This window comes from Syngnathus acus, chromosome 16 (genome assembly GCF_901709675.1).
Source record: "Syngnathus acus chromosome 16, fSynAcu1.2, whole genome shotgun sequence".
In the NCBI taxonomy this organism is placed as follows: domain Eukaryota; kingdom Metazoa; phylum Chordata; class Actinopteri; order Syngnathiformes; family Syngnathidae; genus Syngnathus; species Syngnathus acus.
The window spans coordinates 8,631,994-8,649,430 of record NC_051101.1 but is presented as its reverse complement, the minus strand read 5'-3'; the positions used below and the strand labels follow the sequence as shown (position 1 = coordinate 8,649,430).

General features: G+C 39.5%; 1 protein-coding gene across 4 annotated transcripts in view; it reads left to right on the top strand.

Moving 5' to 3' along the window:
- The window catches only part of cdkal1 (CDK5 regulatory subunit associated protein 1-like 1), a 130,198-nt gene extending 116,983 nt beyond the window's left edge, over positions 1-13,215 (top strand). For all 4 annotated transcript variants that reach the window (XM_037273761.1, XM_037273762.1, XM_037273759.1 and 1 more), the window contains 3 exons: positions 1,325-1,408; positions 3,470-3,634; positions 12,711-13,215. In XM_037273761.1, coding sequence (XP_037129656.1) covers positions 1,325-1,408; positions 3,470-3,634; positions 12,711-12,869 — 408 coding nt within the window. In that variant the 3' untranslated portion in view covers positions 12,870-13,215. The remainder of the gene's footprint in view (positions 1-1,324; positions 1,409-3,469; positions 3,635-12,710) is intronic.
- The last annotated feature ends 4,222 nt before the right edge of the window (positions 13,216-17,437 follow it).

Below are 17,437 nucleotides of genomic sequence, written 5' to 3'. Positions count from 1 at the left end.
CTTGACATATGTTTGGGTTAGCATTTTAATGTTTTTCTTAATTCAGAGACCTTTTGATTTTCAAACTTTTAAAAAGAAAGGGAAAACAAAAATTATACCTTCAATTACTTGCTCTGCAAATGCTTTAGACAATTGAGGACGTTTTGGAAAGAGTAAGCCAATCAGATGATAGTGATATCATGGCCCTGCTCAGCCGGCCTCTTAGAAGCAGGTTCTGAGGAACTGTAAGTGCACAACTCTAAAAATGTGCCAAGGATAAGCGGCCACACAAGGAGAAACCAGACTGATTCGGGGCACAACCGGAACTCTGGAAAAGGGGCGTAACACCAACCGCATTTCATTAGTGCTTTCAGTTCACTTCATGATTAACAGTCATTCATGAACTGCCTGAAATATGTTGCTCTTCATCCGCACACCACAGTGTGGCTCTGAACACAAATCGTACAAGTAATATACATCTGTTTCTGCCATATGATCCTTATATGAGCCTTTGGCCATCTGGGCTGGCTTAGTGCCTGTTAAAGAGGCAAAATAAGACAAATTGAAGCAGTTTTGCGATCATGCAAAACAGATCTGGATTATCCATCCAGTTGATTTATCACAAAAAATATATATACAGTATTTCTTTTTTGGTGCCATCTCAAGAGTTTGATTGTAATTGTTGCTTTAATACTTTGTTTGCATTTTAGTTGTTATGACACTTGTTTATATTTTGCAAGGACCCCGTGTTTTTTTGTACACTTCTCACACCATTATTATATTTACTCTCTAAAACGCACTGAATAGCTCAGTCGAAATAATTGTGAAACGAAGTGGCCTTGCCTTGCCAGGATTTCCTGTTATACTGAGGTCTTTTCAGTATTTAATTTGCAGTCTTGCTTTTGTTTCCATTCTCCTTTCATCATTTTTTTAACCTTTTCTAAGGGTCGGGGATGAATACTGCAGACTATTATTCTTAAGCAAGCCACCAAAACTGAAGTGGCTCGAGAGCCTTGAGGTTGTAATTAAATGTTCAGGTGCAATGAAAATTGAGGAGCAAAACTTTGTGTTGAGATCATGATGAACACAAACACACACAATGAAATAGTCATTTTATGTGGGTGAAAGTGAAGTTTGAAAGTTTGTGTCAAATAAACTGAGCAAAACATATTTTTCCTTGTGTCAGTCAGGCAAACCAACGGCAAGAATGTTAAATACCGAAAAGCAATTTAATGAAATAAAAAGACTTAATGAGGAAATACATCCCATGAACTTGTAATTCTGTCTGATTTAGTCTTGACAATGTATAAAAATTTTTTTTTTTTTTTTTTATGTTTGTGTTTAGGTTGGCGAGAGACAACAGGTGTTGGTGACAGAAGAGTCATTTGATTCCCAATATTATGTGGCTCACAACAAGTTCTATGAGCAGGTAAGATATATTTAACAATTAAAAAAACATTCAGATTTACAAATGCTCTTCTTGATCAAGTTAATTGAGCGTTTTTGTAGAATATCTTCATTGTTGTTGGAAGCTTCACTTCAGTACAAGTACAGTACAAGTGAGTGTGCTATAACTAATTAGTATCTCAGATTGCATATATTTCAGATTTCAGTCATTTTACTAACTGAGTTCTTGCTAGACTTCATATTTTAAAAATCAGATGAGGGGCTTTGCTATGCATGTCACATGAGTTCTCACAGGAAGGTGCCACCAGCTTAAGCTCATCTACCGAATAAAGTAGGTTAGCTTGAATATTATAGACTCACAAATGTGCACCCCACACCCTACGGTGGTCATAAGAGCATTTGGCAGCAATACGTTTTTTACCCCCCCCCCCCCCCCCCCCCCCTTCAAATGTACGAACATCAGCCCTAAAGACATGAACATTCCTTCCAACACCCACAGCTGTTCATCGAACGTGGCTTCAAAGAACCTCTCTGAACCTGCGAAAAATTAACTTTAAAACATCTTCAAATAAATCAATTTCCTCCGCGCTTTAACTATCATCAGAAACATGTTTGAAGTTGTGCTTTTTATTAGCGGGGAGGGCAGCGGATGGCAATATTTTTTTTTTTCCCCTCACCTTCCTCGCTCCCTCCTTATCGTTCTCTCCTACCCGCTCCCCTCTGCACCTTCTGTATGCTGTGAACTCAGTTTGCAAGTTTCACTCGCTCCCTGCATGTGTTGCGCAAATAGACACTTCACACAGGTGCTCATGCGGGCATGCTTGCCATGTGTATGCATTGATTGTATTGGAACACGGATTTGTCATAGTTGAGATAGCCTTGTAAAAATCAATAATTTGATTAGGACAAATCTCAAAAGCAGAATTGAATTCCTCCATCCCAGGTGTGAAAATCAAATAACTCTAAAATGTAGTGGTACCTTGACTTAAGAGTGCCCCACTGTGCAAGCTTTTGAGTTACTTGGTCTTCAAGGTGAGGTTCAGATACACAAGTGCACAAGTGAACCTCAGAACAGTGAGATGGATTTGCTATTAAATTGTTTGCTGTATTATTTACCATGCATTTTATAAATTGAACTAAGAAAGAGCTTCGCTGGATTACTTGGTCTGTCAATTGCCTCATGAATGAAATTGTAAGATGGCGGAGTTCTGAAGCCTGTGTACATGTGGGGAGCAAATAAGAAGAGGTTAAGGGTGAGTTAAGCAGAGCGGTGGGGGCAATGAAATTGATGTGGAAAGGTGGGGGATTAATCTTCGAAGGGAAGGACAGAAACGGAGTGTGAACAAATCACCCAGTCTCACTGTAACACCAATCAGATGGCTATCTAACCTGTCAATTATAACAGGCAGTCGCCTCACCTGCATGTGCAAGGTTAGGCGGGGTTACGATGGAGGTTCCAATGACATAGGACAAGCTCTTTCATCATTTGATCTCGCTTTAATGGACCTCAAATGACCCTCACCTACATGCACAATGTCGCCTACCTCCTCCACATCCACTGATTCGCCCCTCTCAGATTGCTGCCTGCTCGCTCTCGCCCACACACACACACACATACACACTCACCCTCTGCGCTGAGCATCAGGTGTAATGATTAGGCAGGTGAGGCGCTTGGCAGGTCGACGCCATGGCCTCCTTTCCCCCGCCGATCATATTCCAGCCGCTGGATAAAAGCTGACAGATTAGCACTGAGCCAGGCATAATTGTGCCACCACAGCGGTGACTCTTCAACTCCATCATTTCACTTATTTTGCACTAGTATGTAGTGATTAGCACACAGTTATTCTGTGTTTGTGCAATGTGGAAAGAGCGAGTACGAGATTATTGTAGTTTAGGAAATGCTAAAATACCACAGGAATTATAGAATTGAAGTTGCATTTGACAAAAAATGTAGCAACATAAAGTGCATAGTTATGGTTGTAAAGCTATTCCACATGGCTACTGTATTTTCAGAGAACTGTCCATAATGAAATTTTTTAAGATGAACACAATCAATCGATTGATTGTAATTTCCGTTTTGCAGGTACTGGTTCCCAAGAGGTTAGAGTTCAAGGGGAAAATGATTGAAGTAGACATCTATGAGGCAGGAAAACACTTCCTGAAAGGACAACCAGTGGAAAACACTAAACCTTTCACTCCCTCCATCGCTGCCCCACTTCAAAAGGGAGAAGTGTCTGGCCTGATGCAGGTAAATACTTTGAATGATAGCAAATCAAATCTGAAATGTTCATAGTTTCACACCTAATAATCCTCTGATTATTTGTTAAACACTAAAATTAAGAACTTTGATTTTTTTGCCTCAATTAAATTGTGTATAATGACTAAGTTACTCCCAACATTATCTGGATAAATATGAAATAATAATCTCAAGTAGTTATAACATGCATAGCATAGTGAGGTAGAAACAAAAACAAGTTGTGTATACATATTTGTGTCCCCCACTCCAAAAAAAGCCAATATGTCAGTGATAAATCATCTAAAATAAGCTGTGACTGGATAAAATGATGCGCACACACACATGAGCACATGCACACACAGACAGACCTACACACGTATGGGCTTGCACAAACACCATGTTAATGTATCTGTTTCAGTGCGTGTTATTTTTCACTGTGACTAGCTGTAGCTTATAGCTCAGGACACAGAGCCACAGAGCAGAATATGATACACTTTCTAATTTCACACTTCATCAACCTTTACTGCCAGACAGCCAGAGAAAGCAGGCAGAGAAAGAACAGAGGCAAAGGGGTCGCAGCGATCAAGGGAAGACAAGTCGAGACAGAAAGTGAGAAGGAAATGGATGGCAGAATGAAATAAGGAATAGTGAGAAGGGATTCACATTAAGCCGACCGACATGTCACTCTGCAATGAAAAGTTCAGCGGTAAAGACCTTTTATAGTTGCCTCATAAAGTCCACACCCCATCCAACGCACACACACACACACACACACACACACACACACGCATTCCACTCCTCATTAATTTCACCCACACATGCCCCGTTTGGACAAAAACCCTTTGATTTTATTTAGCATATGCATTTTGGCTATATTTTTGTCATTAGGTCAGTTTGATTTGTATTCTTACGTTTAAAAAAAAAAAAAAGGCTATTTTAACACAAATACATTGAAAACAGCCTTTAGTATCACCTTAACAAGTCATTCATTGAAATTAATAATCCATGGCTGTTTCTACCAATATGACGTAGCTTTTGAATATATATTTTTTGCCCATACATCTAAGAGTTCCTCAGCAGCTTTTTCCCCACCTACTTGAGTGTTTCTAAAATAGAAATTTAAAATAAAATCAAAAGTACAAACCCTGTGAAGTAGCGCATTCGCGAAAGGTGAAGCGCAAAGTGGCGAGGGATCACTGTACTGCTCTTTCTGCCTCTGGAATGAATACATTTAGAAAAAGAATGTTCTACCTCCTCACAGCATTTCATTAAACTGTCTACATGCCTTGGTAACATTTTGACATTTCTGTCCTTTAGTAGAATGAGATATTAAATGTTTAAAACTGCATAGGCTAAACTTTTCTCCGTATGCTTGAAAGCAGCATTCTAATTTACTGAGCCCAGGAGACATCATGGATAAATATACCTGCACTCTTAAATCAACCATTTATGTTATGTCAACTGCACATCTGCTATTGTACAAAAGAGGCATAATTTTGGAAAGTCCAGAGGTTCTAGTCCAGAGGTGCTTGGCCAGAGTTTTCCAAAGGGTCAGTTTTTAAAGATATAAAACATTCTATGTTTGGTAATCATCAATGGTTAAACAGGAAACCTAACAAAAAATGTTGGACAGGAACGTGTTATTATTTTGTCATTTCTATGATTTCAAACTTATATACAAAGTTATATGCAGCATAGATATACAGCATGTAACTAAAACACTGAGTAAACTTAGTTTTTCAATGTGGTTTATGCTTTCCAATGTGTTAAAAAAACAGTTGAAATAGATTTGTTTAGAACGTGTTTATTATTATAAGGCTTGAACACACACACAGACAAAATAACGTTTTCTTTATATGGTATCTATTTCATAGAATTCCATCTATCACTGATGTGTCTAGAACGTAACTCCAGCAATGAATGAGCGATCACTATAGTTGGAAACTTTACAACTCTAACTTGGAGAAATGCAATAGAGCATCAGCTAGATTTCCTTCTTTTCCAGCTTCTTTATAGGACAATGTAACTCCCCGGTTGCCCTCGAATCATCAAGTAACAATGCAAACTAAAAAATGAGACCCAGCAGATAATAGCTTGTTTGTTTGATTGTGTTTTTTTAAGCCGACGCTTTTCAAACAGTGTCCGTCAGAGCTTTCTCGGATGGAAACGTCAGTGCATAATCAACTTCTGTATAGCAGCCGTATGCATCAAACGTACATTGTTTCACATGATTACATTCATAGACATCCACTTTTACGCCTCAGACATCATAGCCAAGTATCGACCTGGCCGTATTTGCTCAACACATGCACATCTGTATAGAAGCTGGCTAGTGTGCAATCATTTCTCTAGGCGGCTTCAAAATGACAGACGTCTTACTTTGTTCTACTTTGTGCAGCTAGACATGAAAGACCTTGGAAGGTTGATCTGCCTTTCCAATCAGTTGGCGCTATCATCGAGCAAACTATCATGCAGTTATGATGCATCACACCATCTCGTTCCCCCTTTATTCTCCAGTTTTTCCGCAAGCCTGTAATTTTGAGACAGCAAGACGTGGATGAAAGTGTAATCATTCAGTCCTTTCTCACAAGCGCACGTACGGTACATTTGCGCCCCTCAGTGTGTGGTGGACTCAAGCAATAACTGGTTGATATTAGATAGTCTTCAGATACAATAAGATTAGCTTAGTAGGACAGGGGGTCCCAGTTCTTTTTGAAACTGGTTATGTGATTGCATTACTTAAGTCTCTTTGGTGGTAGGCATCGTTCTGATAATTTTCTTTCAATCACAACACCTACTGCAAGTTTAGAAAGCTTTTGGTATGCACAGAAAATAGTAAAGCTGGTTGGCAATAAAGTGCTCACTACTAGCTTGATTCTGATCCACAATATTGCCAAAGAGGTAAATTTATTTCATTTTATACTAACTATATTTGATGTTTCTTCTCATTGGTGGTAGATTGCCAAGCAGACATCACATTTGCCCTCATTACTAACAATAGTTGACTCATTTTCAACGTCTTTCTTGCGTTTCTTCAGCAAAGGTTGCTATGGGATGTGTATTAAGAGGTATTTTTGCTCTTTCATTCCACTGAAAAACCAAGGTTGCAGAGTGACAACAGCACCTGAAAATTTAGCTCTTTGTTCTCAGTCCGCCTCTCCTAGCCGTCTGTAAAACCTTCATTTACAGAAACAGCACTTTCCGGTGGAAAGGGGAAGGACAGTAATGAGTCTTTTAGTCGGACACAATAGCAGAAAAAGCACTCAACAGCGCAGTAAAGGGGAAAAATGAGAACGTATCTTCACCGGTCCTCATTCTCAGATGAAATTAAATGATAGAAGGGGGGGGAGACAAAAAGTGAAGCAAGAAAGAAAGCGACCAAGGTAGATGGATAGATCGGGAGACAGCAAAGGCAGCATGAGTGCCATCTCATATAATCAGGTCTTTTCAGAGCATACTTTCTCAAGGAGACTCAGAGAATGGATGAGAGGGGAGAAAACAGCTTCGGTCCCTCCGCAAGGCAGAAAATTGACAGTTTGTATGAAAGACATAAAAAGAAGATGCATCGAGAGGGAGATAAATTAGGCTAGTAAAAAAAAAATTCTTGATAACCAATGACACATATTGGCTAAATTGGACTATTACATTTTCTTGGTCTTTCCTTTCATCAAGGACATACAAAATATTTCCTTGTTTGTTTTCATATCTGGTCAAATGGCAGAATTCTCAAATGTGGTGATCACTGTCAGAATGGTGTTCATTGAATATCTTTATTATTGTTGCTATAGTTTGTGTTGTGGAAAGCACCGTTGCTAATAATGAGCCTCTGATGTGAAAAACATACTCTACACATTCCGTTCAGATGTGAGCTGCATTCTATATGGATAAAAAAAAAAAAACATTGTCTCTAAACATCCATCCATTTTCGGAACCATTTTATCCTCAATTTTCGCTGGCGTGCTGGATCCTCTCCCAGCAGTCTTCACACAATCTTTATGAAACTAAAACACTTGCTAGACACACAAACACAATTTAAATGAGCAGGTTTGCAATTGCAGCTAGTTGTATGTGTTTTGTATTTAACTCGTGTTGCTTGATGTCACGCATTGTCAAAAAACAATAAAAATCAAACAGTTACTGCTCGCTCATCTATTTTTAAACATTTTATTTTCTTAGAAATGTCACGAGGTTGCGGTTGGCCTCTGTCTGACTGTTGTCTCTCAGCAAATAATTTGGTTCGGTCTTCAAAACACCAGGCATAGCTATTTCAAGCATTTCACATGGCATGTCAAATTTCATTACACGGCCAGTGGTTCAGGGAACCAAAAAATGATTACACCATCAAAAATATTAGTCATGTCTGCCTTTCAGTACTTGAGCCACATATGCCAACTGGAATTACACAGTTTCATTCTGTTTTATTTATTTCATATCAAGAGGCTTTGTGTGCCCCTTGCTCCGTGCTTGCCTTTGAACAAATCTGAGCAATATGTCTAAATAACACGGAACACAGCATTCAGTTGCAGAGAAACAAAGTCATTAGGTACGTTAATCAGTGTTTTCTTTCCAGTTCTAATAAGTACCTGGATAGATAGGTAGATGGATGGAAAGACGGATGGACAGACTACTGGCCATTGAAGACCAGCCAAGATAAATGGCTCATTCGAAAATTATGTAACTACCTTTGAGGATAGTGTACCCAATTACTTCTCATCAAGTACACATCTTCCTACACTCTTTATGAAATGACTCCTGAAAGTACCACACTGTTAAAAACCTGACCCCACACTATTCCCATAGCCAGTAAATACTGGAGGCTTTGCATTGCATTGTCATAGCTGTTTAAATCTTGTGAGGGTTTGCCGAGATCCACTTACGAAATTTGATCCTCTGTCGCAGTCGCTAAAAAACACTTTCGCACCTAATCACCAGACACCTAGGATTAGTGGCAAATAGCTCTTACCCACAAGCTACTAGCAGTCAAATGCACTCGTTTGGAGAGGGCACCACAGCAGGAGTAAAAGGAGAAAGGAGACTAACTGACTGGTGGGCTTTAAGTCTTTTTCAACAAGCCATATGCATGCTCGTCTCTCAACAGGATGTCTTGAAAGTAATCGTAACTCAGGTCAATGCTTTACCCCGGTGCCTGAAGCATTTGCTATATTTCTTGTTCTATGGCTGTCATGTGCCCAACATGTGTTTGCATGGACGTCATTGACACAAATGGGTTCCACTGTATTTCATTGAGGCGGCCATAAAACTTAACATACAGTCCATCTGTATGCTCGCTTGTGGTTGTGCTAATTGTCAAAGGAGCCTTTTTTCTCATGTGGACCAATGTTGCTGCCCAAAAGCTTTTACTTTTTATTTTCAAATGATCATTTTACCACAATATTATAGGTTACACGTTATTCAACTTCTCCGGAAGTTACCGGTCTAGTGATTAGCATGCTTGCCTCACAGTCTGCAGTTCCCGTTTCCAGGTTAATTTCAATTTAAACAATTCTCATTTTATGGCATTTGAGTGTACCAGGATATTTTTCCAGTAGACAAATATGTGCTTTGTTGGTAATGAAATCATAGGCTTGCTTTGTCAATAACCAAAGGCAATGTGACTAATCTGCATTTAAAGGAATGTGTTCCTCATTATTTATGAATTTGTAAGTTCTGCACCCCAGGCAAACAGAACAGCTATTACTGTTATTTTTTTTACCCTCTGTTCAACGGACTTGTTGACACTAATCACTTGCTGTTTTGGAGGACTGAGCAGCCAGTCTGACTGAACATATGGACATGGAATCCAGTCCTCTAATACAAGTTAACATCTACTAAATTGGTCAAAAGTAATGTTTGTCATCACTACATGCAAAACATTGAATGCTGTTGTTATCGTATTAAATGGCAAGGGGACTTTTGATTTAAGAAAAAAAATAACTTTCGAAGCTCTTAAGAAATGTTATTTGTTCCTGTGACCCTTTGTTCATCGATATATTGAACTACAGCTTGTCGTAATTCTCCCTGTGGTTTAGATAGGTCACTCTTGGCCAACTAAAGCGCCTTTTCCAGTATCTTTTTACACACGCACACTCACACACACACACACGCACGCACACACACACACAAAACTTCAGTTGTGTCTAGAGTGACACTGACAGCTGGTGAGGATCATGTGAGAAATGTGACCGCTGCGTATTGTTGTTTCTTCTTTCTCTCGTGAAGCTGGCGTCAAATTTCAGTAGTGAGAAACAAAAGTACCATTTCAGTCGTCCAGACTATTTTACCTATGTCAGTCCACACGTTGATGATTTTCTGGATGATTATCTTTGCTCTGTTCCCCCCCCGCTGTGTGCAGAGAGCGCAACACCGTGCTGTAAAACCTGCACATGTTCACATGGTGGTGAAATGTCACACAATAGCTGATCTTTTCCTACGGCATTCTCTCGTTCCTCTCAGTTTTTCACTACATTTCTCTGCCCTCCCACTGTGCTGACATGCACCCACTGCCACTTAGATTTGCACTTATCCTCCCAACTAGTAATAGATTTTAGACTGTCTCTGTCCTGGCACCCCGTTGTTTAATGACACCTGCGGCGAGACAGCTAAATAGACAGATGGAGAAGAAGGTAGTAGTACACTTGGGCCTGACACCATTTGATGGATGATGTTCCATTTGGCTCTTGCTTTTTCTTGGCTCTCTCTTTTAAAAAAAAAAATTGACAGCAAGGTTTTAGTTTTTTGAAAACCTAAATGGTTTTGCACATATTAGCTCTGAGCTTTGTAAAACTTACCTGAGCTCCCCTTTTGGCATCAATTTATTGCTTAATAAGCAGCTAGTGTCTGTACTTGATCAGATGGGGAAAGTGTGGCAGCATCCTTCCCATCAAGAAAAACATCAAGTGTCGATTAATAACAGCTTTTGCATCACGGGCACCATATGGTTGGCAATGTGAAACACAACTGACTCAGTGAGCCACCAGGCTCCCTTCTTGCCATACAGAAAATAATGTCAAACTGATTATGTGCCTGTTTGTTTCAAAGTGAGAACTAAAATCAGAAGTCTTTTCTTTTTTAAAGAGCTGTGAAAGAGTTTCAAAAAGTTGCTAATTTGGCAACATCGGACGTGTAAAACTACAGAAACTGCTATTAATAATTTAATTTCCCCCAAGAGATGAATAAAGTGTTAATCGAAAAAAATATTTTTAAAATCAAAATTATTTGGATAAATAAAGATTGATTAATTGCCCAGCCTTACATACAAATGAGAGCTGCAACCGTGCAAAAGTCTCAGATGGACAAATAAAACTAAACTGAGCAACTCACAGTTGCCAAAAACATTTGTTGTACACCGTTCATGACAATGAACTTGACTTGATTCCCATCAACTAGTCCAGCTTGGAGCATCTTATTGTATGTGAAGCAACTGCCACAATACAAAAGTATTAGTTTCACCATCAGGTGAGAACATGAACCAAACTTGTATGTGTCAGTTAGACCACTATTGTCCACCACCACTGGTAAGTGACTTATGGAGGCGTTGACTGTTCTTATATCCCTCCAGCATTAAGTGCAGCAACAGAGGAGAAAGTGAAGAAGTGGCGGTAGTACAGTCGATAGTATAGATGACTGCAGCGTGTTTGACCAATGTGCAGCTGCTTCCACAAAGTCATGTGGATGCAACGTGTGGGCGTCCACTATAACACTCTTATGCATAATTCTGTTTTCAGAGGTCAAAAGTGCAGTTGGTTGGCCAAGAAATTCAGTATACTCACAACTTGGGAAAATTGTACCTATAGCATTGTGTACTTTGTCAAGACACGGCAGATAGTACAGGAAAATCATTATTTCTTTATGATGTGTGGACATGAAAGATTACTATTAACGATGGTCAGAAAGCCAAAAGGCATCAAAGGGTTGATCATTATGAAAGAATTGATGGTTGAGGTGCAAAGTGTGCAGGGGGCCGAATAGGTCGGTCCACTTTTGGTAAATATAAAATGCCATCGCTTATGATGCTTTCCCTAGTGAACTTGATGAAAGGTTATTCAAGAAAGCCGCAGATCAATTGCTCAATATCCCTCTGCATAATCCATCTTGGTGGTGATAAGGCATTTTATCAACAGTCGGGCAGGAGGAGATGTGCAGCAACCACCTCAAGGTCATCCCAATCCATTTCCACAGATTCTCTCCTCCAATGGTTTCAAAGCTTACATTGACACATCTCGTGTAGAATTCCCTATTTATTTAGTGATCAATAGCCTAAGCCTGAGCTGTCTTGCCTTCCTTAAACTAAAAAGAAAATAAATGGACTATTTCTCCATTTCAGCAACTAACATCAGAACATTCCCTGATTTTGACGCAAAGGCGCTGTATGCCTTTTGAATTTGGCAAATTATAGGGCGCAATAACAGTGTGTGTGTGTGTGCGTTCAAGTTGCAACTTGTAGCAAAACAACTTAACATAAAAATCAATGTTGTATTGCTTTACCGTCCCCACATTGATCTTTCACAAACCCCATCACGGCTCATTGTCAACATCAACTCAAATTCAGCAGACGAGCGCCTCGGAATAATTTGATTACCACCCAAAACTGCATTTGCTGCTTCCCGATTTAATTACGCTCACTTATACTCTGCATTTATTCATAAAATAACAGCTGTTTTTTACCATGAATGCATTCATCTACAAGGTATCAGATTTGCTTCATTATCATGTTAGTTATTCTCAAATTATACTGCGTCGCTGAGAGGCAACAGATGGAGGTAGACAGAAGGTGAAAATGCTTGTTAAAGAAAAACAGCAAAATAAAAATTGTAACCTTTATTAGTCTTATTGTTTAAAAAAATTATTTTTTCTGTCTATTTATGTGCTGGTTAGAAGCAGTCTTTCACTTTCACTAGTTACAATATCTTCTTGTGCTGCATGTAGAGAGAGTTACTGTAGCAGGTCATCACACATACCCTCAATTCAACTTTATTCTAACTGCAAACTTATAGTGGATCCGCCACTTCTTTGTGGCAAAATTCACATTCTTTTGTTGCCAAGGAAGATGTTGAAAAGACACGTTTCACTTTGTGTGTTTTCTTCACAGGAGCAGATGTCAAATGCTGTCCAAGGTCCCTCTTCTAGGTCTTCCTCTGTTTTGTTGATTGGGTCTTACAGTGTGGACCGAGAGCTATTGAAGAGGCTGGGGGTCGGACTGGCGCTGGCAGCCGCCTTTCTGGCTTTTATTGTGGAGAGAATCTATTAACGTTCCAACCGTACGCTGGAAGAGAAGCCGTAACCAGAGAGAGGATGGCGACATTAACAGCACCTTTGAATGGGAGTCACATCATCAAATTATCCTACATGTTTCTTTCTGTGCCTTATGCACTCAAAAGTAGGGGATCTCGGTTGGATATTTGCTTTTAATCTCATTTTATTTAGCCAATGTTTGCTTGTTTTTGGATGAAGGCAAATAAATGTTTTGTACGTCTTTGAGTACAAATTGTTCCCATCCTGAAGTACTGTCCTTCAGTATTATAAGTGACTTGTGATGACCATGTCCTGCATTTGTATTTCTCTCTCAGGTTTCTGTGATGAGTTCGATTTAAACATATACGTATACTGTGTTCCATTTCCATAGTTACTTTGTTGCAAACTGTCATTTTCTCAGTAATCTTCAGATGTCATTTTACATAACTTTATTTTAGACCACTGCGCATAAAATACTGTTAGACATACAAAATCAATCAATAGCAAAAACAATAAACACAATCAAACATGCCGACCCTCATGCTGAGTTGAAAGCCAGACAGATAGACAGACTGTGGCCATTTATTTTTTTAATAGATCAATTTTAATGAAGTAACATACAGTACCTCAGTATTTTAGAAGCATACCAGCACCCAGTATGTTGGGTATTTGTGAGAAAGAGATGCGTGACTTTCCATTTTAGAATGTATGACTACATAGTTTTGTCCATATGCGCATGAAGCATGTTTACACCGCTGTTGCTGAAAAATCAACTATTGCACCCTGTAACTTTTCTAGGATTTACTACAAAATTCATGTGAACGTGTGTACCTCTGAGGGTTAGAGAGTCTAAACAGGGTCCTATAGAATCACAGATGAAGTGTCTCCCAAGTCTTTACTGGAGCCGGTGTTTTTCTGTCTTTTGCACACATACATACTCTCTGCCTGTCTAATCCCTTCCTGGTTGAAGGTGCAGCCATCCCCGCATGCTCTCTGAAATCTCACACTTAATAATGTGTGCCCCCCATTTTCTATCGCATTGTGCCGGCACACGAGGCCTTGTCAGTGATTTTCTTTTGTTGGTTGTTCCCTCACTGTTGCATGTTTTTGTGTGTCCGTGTGTTTATGCGTCTCAGCACTTTCTAATGTTGTGCCTGTAGGTTCCCCAATGCTTAATTTAGCAGAAGGCCAGGAGGCTGTATAGGTATTGTATGTGTGTGTATTTCCAAACAGACAGGATCCTTCACCTCTTCATTCAGAAAACCTGTTATTAGATATAGCAACAGTTTGCTGCCTTTACATGCTAGCTTTGTATTATCTCAGCAAATGATGCATGTCATGTGTTCACCAAATACACACACACACACACACACACACACACACATGCATGTGTCGTGGCTTTTCCACGTCAACACACAGCATACACAAAACACAACTTTTGTATCGTACGGGCAAACGATGCGTGCCGAGTCGCACACAAACCCGGGCGCTAAAGCTTTATATTAGTTGATCAAATGATGCGTGTCGTACACACAGACACACACAGCGTAGCTTTGTATTAGGCGATCAAATGATGCGTGTCGCTGTGAAGCTTGTTACATCCATCCAGCGGTGCCCTATATTATTCTCCAGCCAGCTATAGTGTGTGACACTTCTTTTGATGCTTTGTAAGCACATTTCCACCGTGTGTGTGTCAGTTACACTGCATTGTTCTCCAATGAAATATGGATGCTGGGACACCCTTTATATTTGGCGCATCATCACTAAGCATGAAATATTGAGGCGGTACCCGTAGAGAGAAGATCGTTATTCACTTTGCATCTTTCCCTTCAGTTGTTTCTCACGAAAACGAGACTTTCTGACTTCTTTTCACAGTCACAGCTATTGCCAATTTGTCATTGGAGCTGAGATTAACTTTGGACTCGAGACGATGCAACAAACGAGTGGGCTTCTGTCAATGCAACTCAGCAGTCTTTACAACATACACATTTTCGGTGCACCTACAATTCTTGGCGGGTATGCGTTTCATGGCAAAAGAAAAAAGTCTAATAAGTACTGCATCTAAATACTGTTAACTTTACAAGAATAGTTTCATGGGGGGAAAAATTGTCATGTATGGAACCACGCCATCTCCATCTACCAAGTTGCTCATTAACCTCCATCTCCGACTGTGACCTTTTCATTTGTCTAAATAAGTCAGCAGCAGCGCCTGCATTTACCACTTTGATTATTGTATAGCGCCTGCTTACCTGCATTTATAATTGTGAACATTTCATGACATTTACAACACATTTGCATGGGTCTGTGCGTGATCACTGTCATCTATTCCATTCTGTCATGAACGCCCTTGGTTTTCGACATAAGAGATCTTGGATGTTTTGTTTTGTGCAAACCAAAAACAGAAATAGAAACTATATTTTATAGAAAATATATCAGTCACTTACGAAACCTGTTAAAGTTTTTTACTTCTGAAGCAGTCAATCATTGTGACTGTCAAGAGGAAACATTGACATAATTACACCGTCAATGTTTTCCTGCAGCCCAATTTAGCTCCTCCAGTTGCCGTCGTTCTGGGCAACAATTCTCTGGAACTAATCCACTAGAAAGCAGTTTTTTTTCCTCACTTGATGCATGTTTTATACTAACAGGAGAAATTTAATGGTGCACTTTCTCTTAGTACACAGTATGAGTAAGTCTTGAGAGGGAGAGATCTTTTTTGCCCTCAGACAGACCATGTGTATGTGCACGTGTGTGCATGTGTGTTCATATATTGAGGACATTCACATATCTGCTGTCTAAAAAAACTCGCTTAATTTTCTGTCTTTTTTTTAGGTGTGGAGTAGTAAATAATGAATTATTTTACAAAGTAGATTTATGGTAGTTTCTCTTGACAATTAATAAATGTTTAACATTTGCCGCTTAGCACAATGTACATTATGACCCCTGTTTTCCGTGTCTATTAACATTTTTATTTCTGGGCCAATGTAGGGACAGCAGAAAGGCAGGGTTTGTCTTGCATTTAACTATCTTACAAATGAATTGTACGCCGAAAAAAAGTAAATGATGTACCCTGCATTTTTGAATGTACCAAAGGTACCAAAGTGGCACTCATAGTTGTCATGGCAAGTCATGATAGATGCCACTCAAGTAAACTGCTTCAGCTCATTAGTAAATGAGAAAAAAATGTGTTGTATGTGCCGAGTCTGGATCATGTGCAAGTGCAACTGTCTTTTCCCCCATTGCTAATTCCGTGAAGCAGTGTACAGTAGTGCTAGCCAAGATGGTTGCGTCTATAGTTGCCCAGGCAAAGTATATACTAGTTTATTATTTATAATTTCGTAATTTGTGGACCTTAAGCCGCACCCGAATATAAGCAGCACCAGCTAAAATGATGGGAAAATCCTATTTTGTTCACATATAAGACATATTGGACTATAAGATGCAGGTGTATTAATGTTTAATTTCCATATATGAGAATATGCACAAATCATACAATATCAAAATCAAGCAAAACCCATAGATAAGCCGCACTGGACTACAAGCCTCAGGGTTCAAAGCTTGTGCAAAAAGTAGCGGCTTATAGTCCAGAAAATACGGTATATGTATATTCTCTGCTACTAATGTTTAATTGGGAACCTTCTTTGCCTCTTCTTCTTGCTCTTTGTTACACTGCATCTCCATCAAGTAGAGCTCAGTGATGCCCCGCATATTGTGGTAAGACGTGGTACTACAATGAAGGCTCGCGACTCAAAATGCTAAATTGACTGTATACTGTAATAAGAGCCTCGAAATGAGCGCTACAGCTGTGACTCGAAAGATGAAACACATTACAGGCCTTCACTTGACTCACTCGAGTCTTAATGTTTGGAAAAAAATGTGCAGAGGGAGATTGCCACTTGCGCTTGCAAGAAGGGTCTCTTCACGTAAAGACTGCACTGCTCACTTTCTGTTATACACCATGTTCCGCTTATTTTTGTTGAGTAGCTTTATCCATAATCAGACAGGATAGAAAGTGTTTCATATGATGTCTAGAGCAACAGCAGTTCGACCTCTGAAACTCTGAGCAACTTTAGAGGCCTGAGATAATAATTCTAGTCCATGTAATATACAATGTACTCAAGCATGATGTGGAAGTTTCAAGCCAAATAGCTCAACACAGCTGAAAGTAGACTTAAAACCGTGTGCTTCTACAATTTGAAAAAGAAAAGTCTCTAAATGTAAGTCGCACTATGAAGCGTGATTAGAAGTTAGAAAAAAAAAAAAAGGTTTCACTGAAGCGTTGCATTCAAAGTCTTGAATAGCACATTCATTCCCAACAACTGTGGGCATCAGTGAAATTGCCAGAAGCAAGCTGGCTCACGTGAGTGTGACCAATTAATTTTTGCAATTTTGGGGACCAACATGCTTTGTTGCATTCTGTCGTCACCTCCCTCCTCCTAAACACCCAAATCCACACACGCAAACCCCCTCCCCCCTTTCCTCATTTGCCTTTGCTTTTCTATAGGCTCTTCACTGCACACCAATGCCTTCTGGAACAGAGGAGAAAATTACTTGGCAGGCATATCCATTCCTAATGTGTGTGTG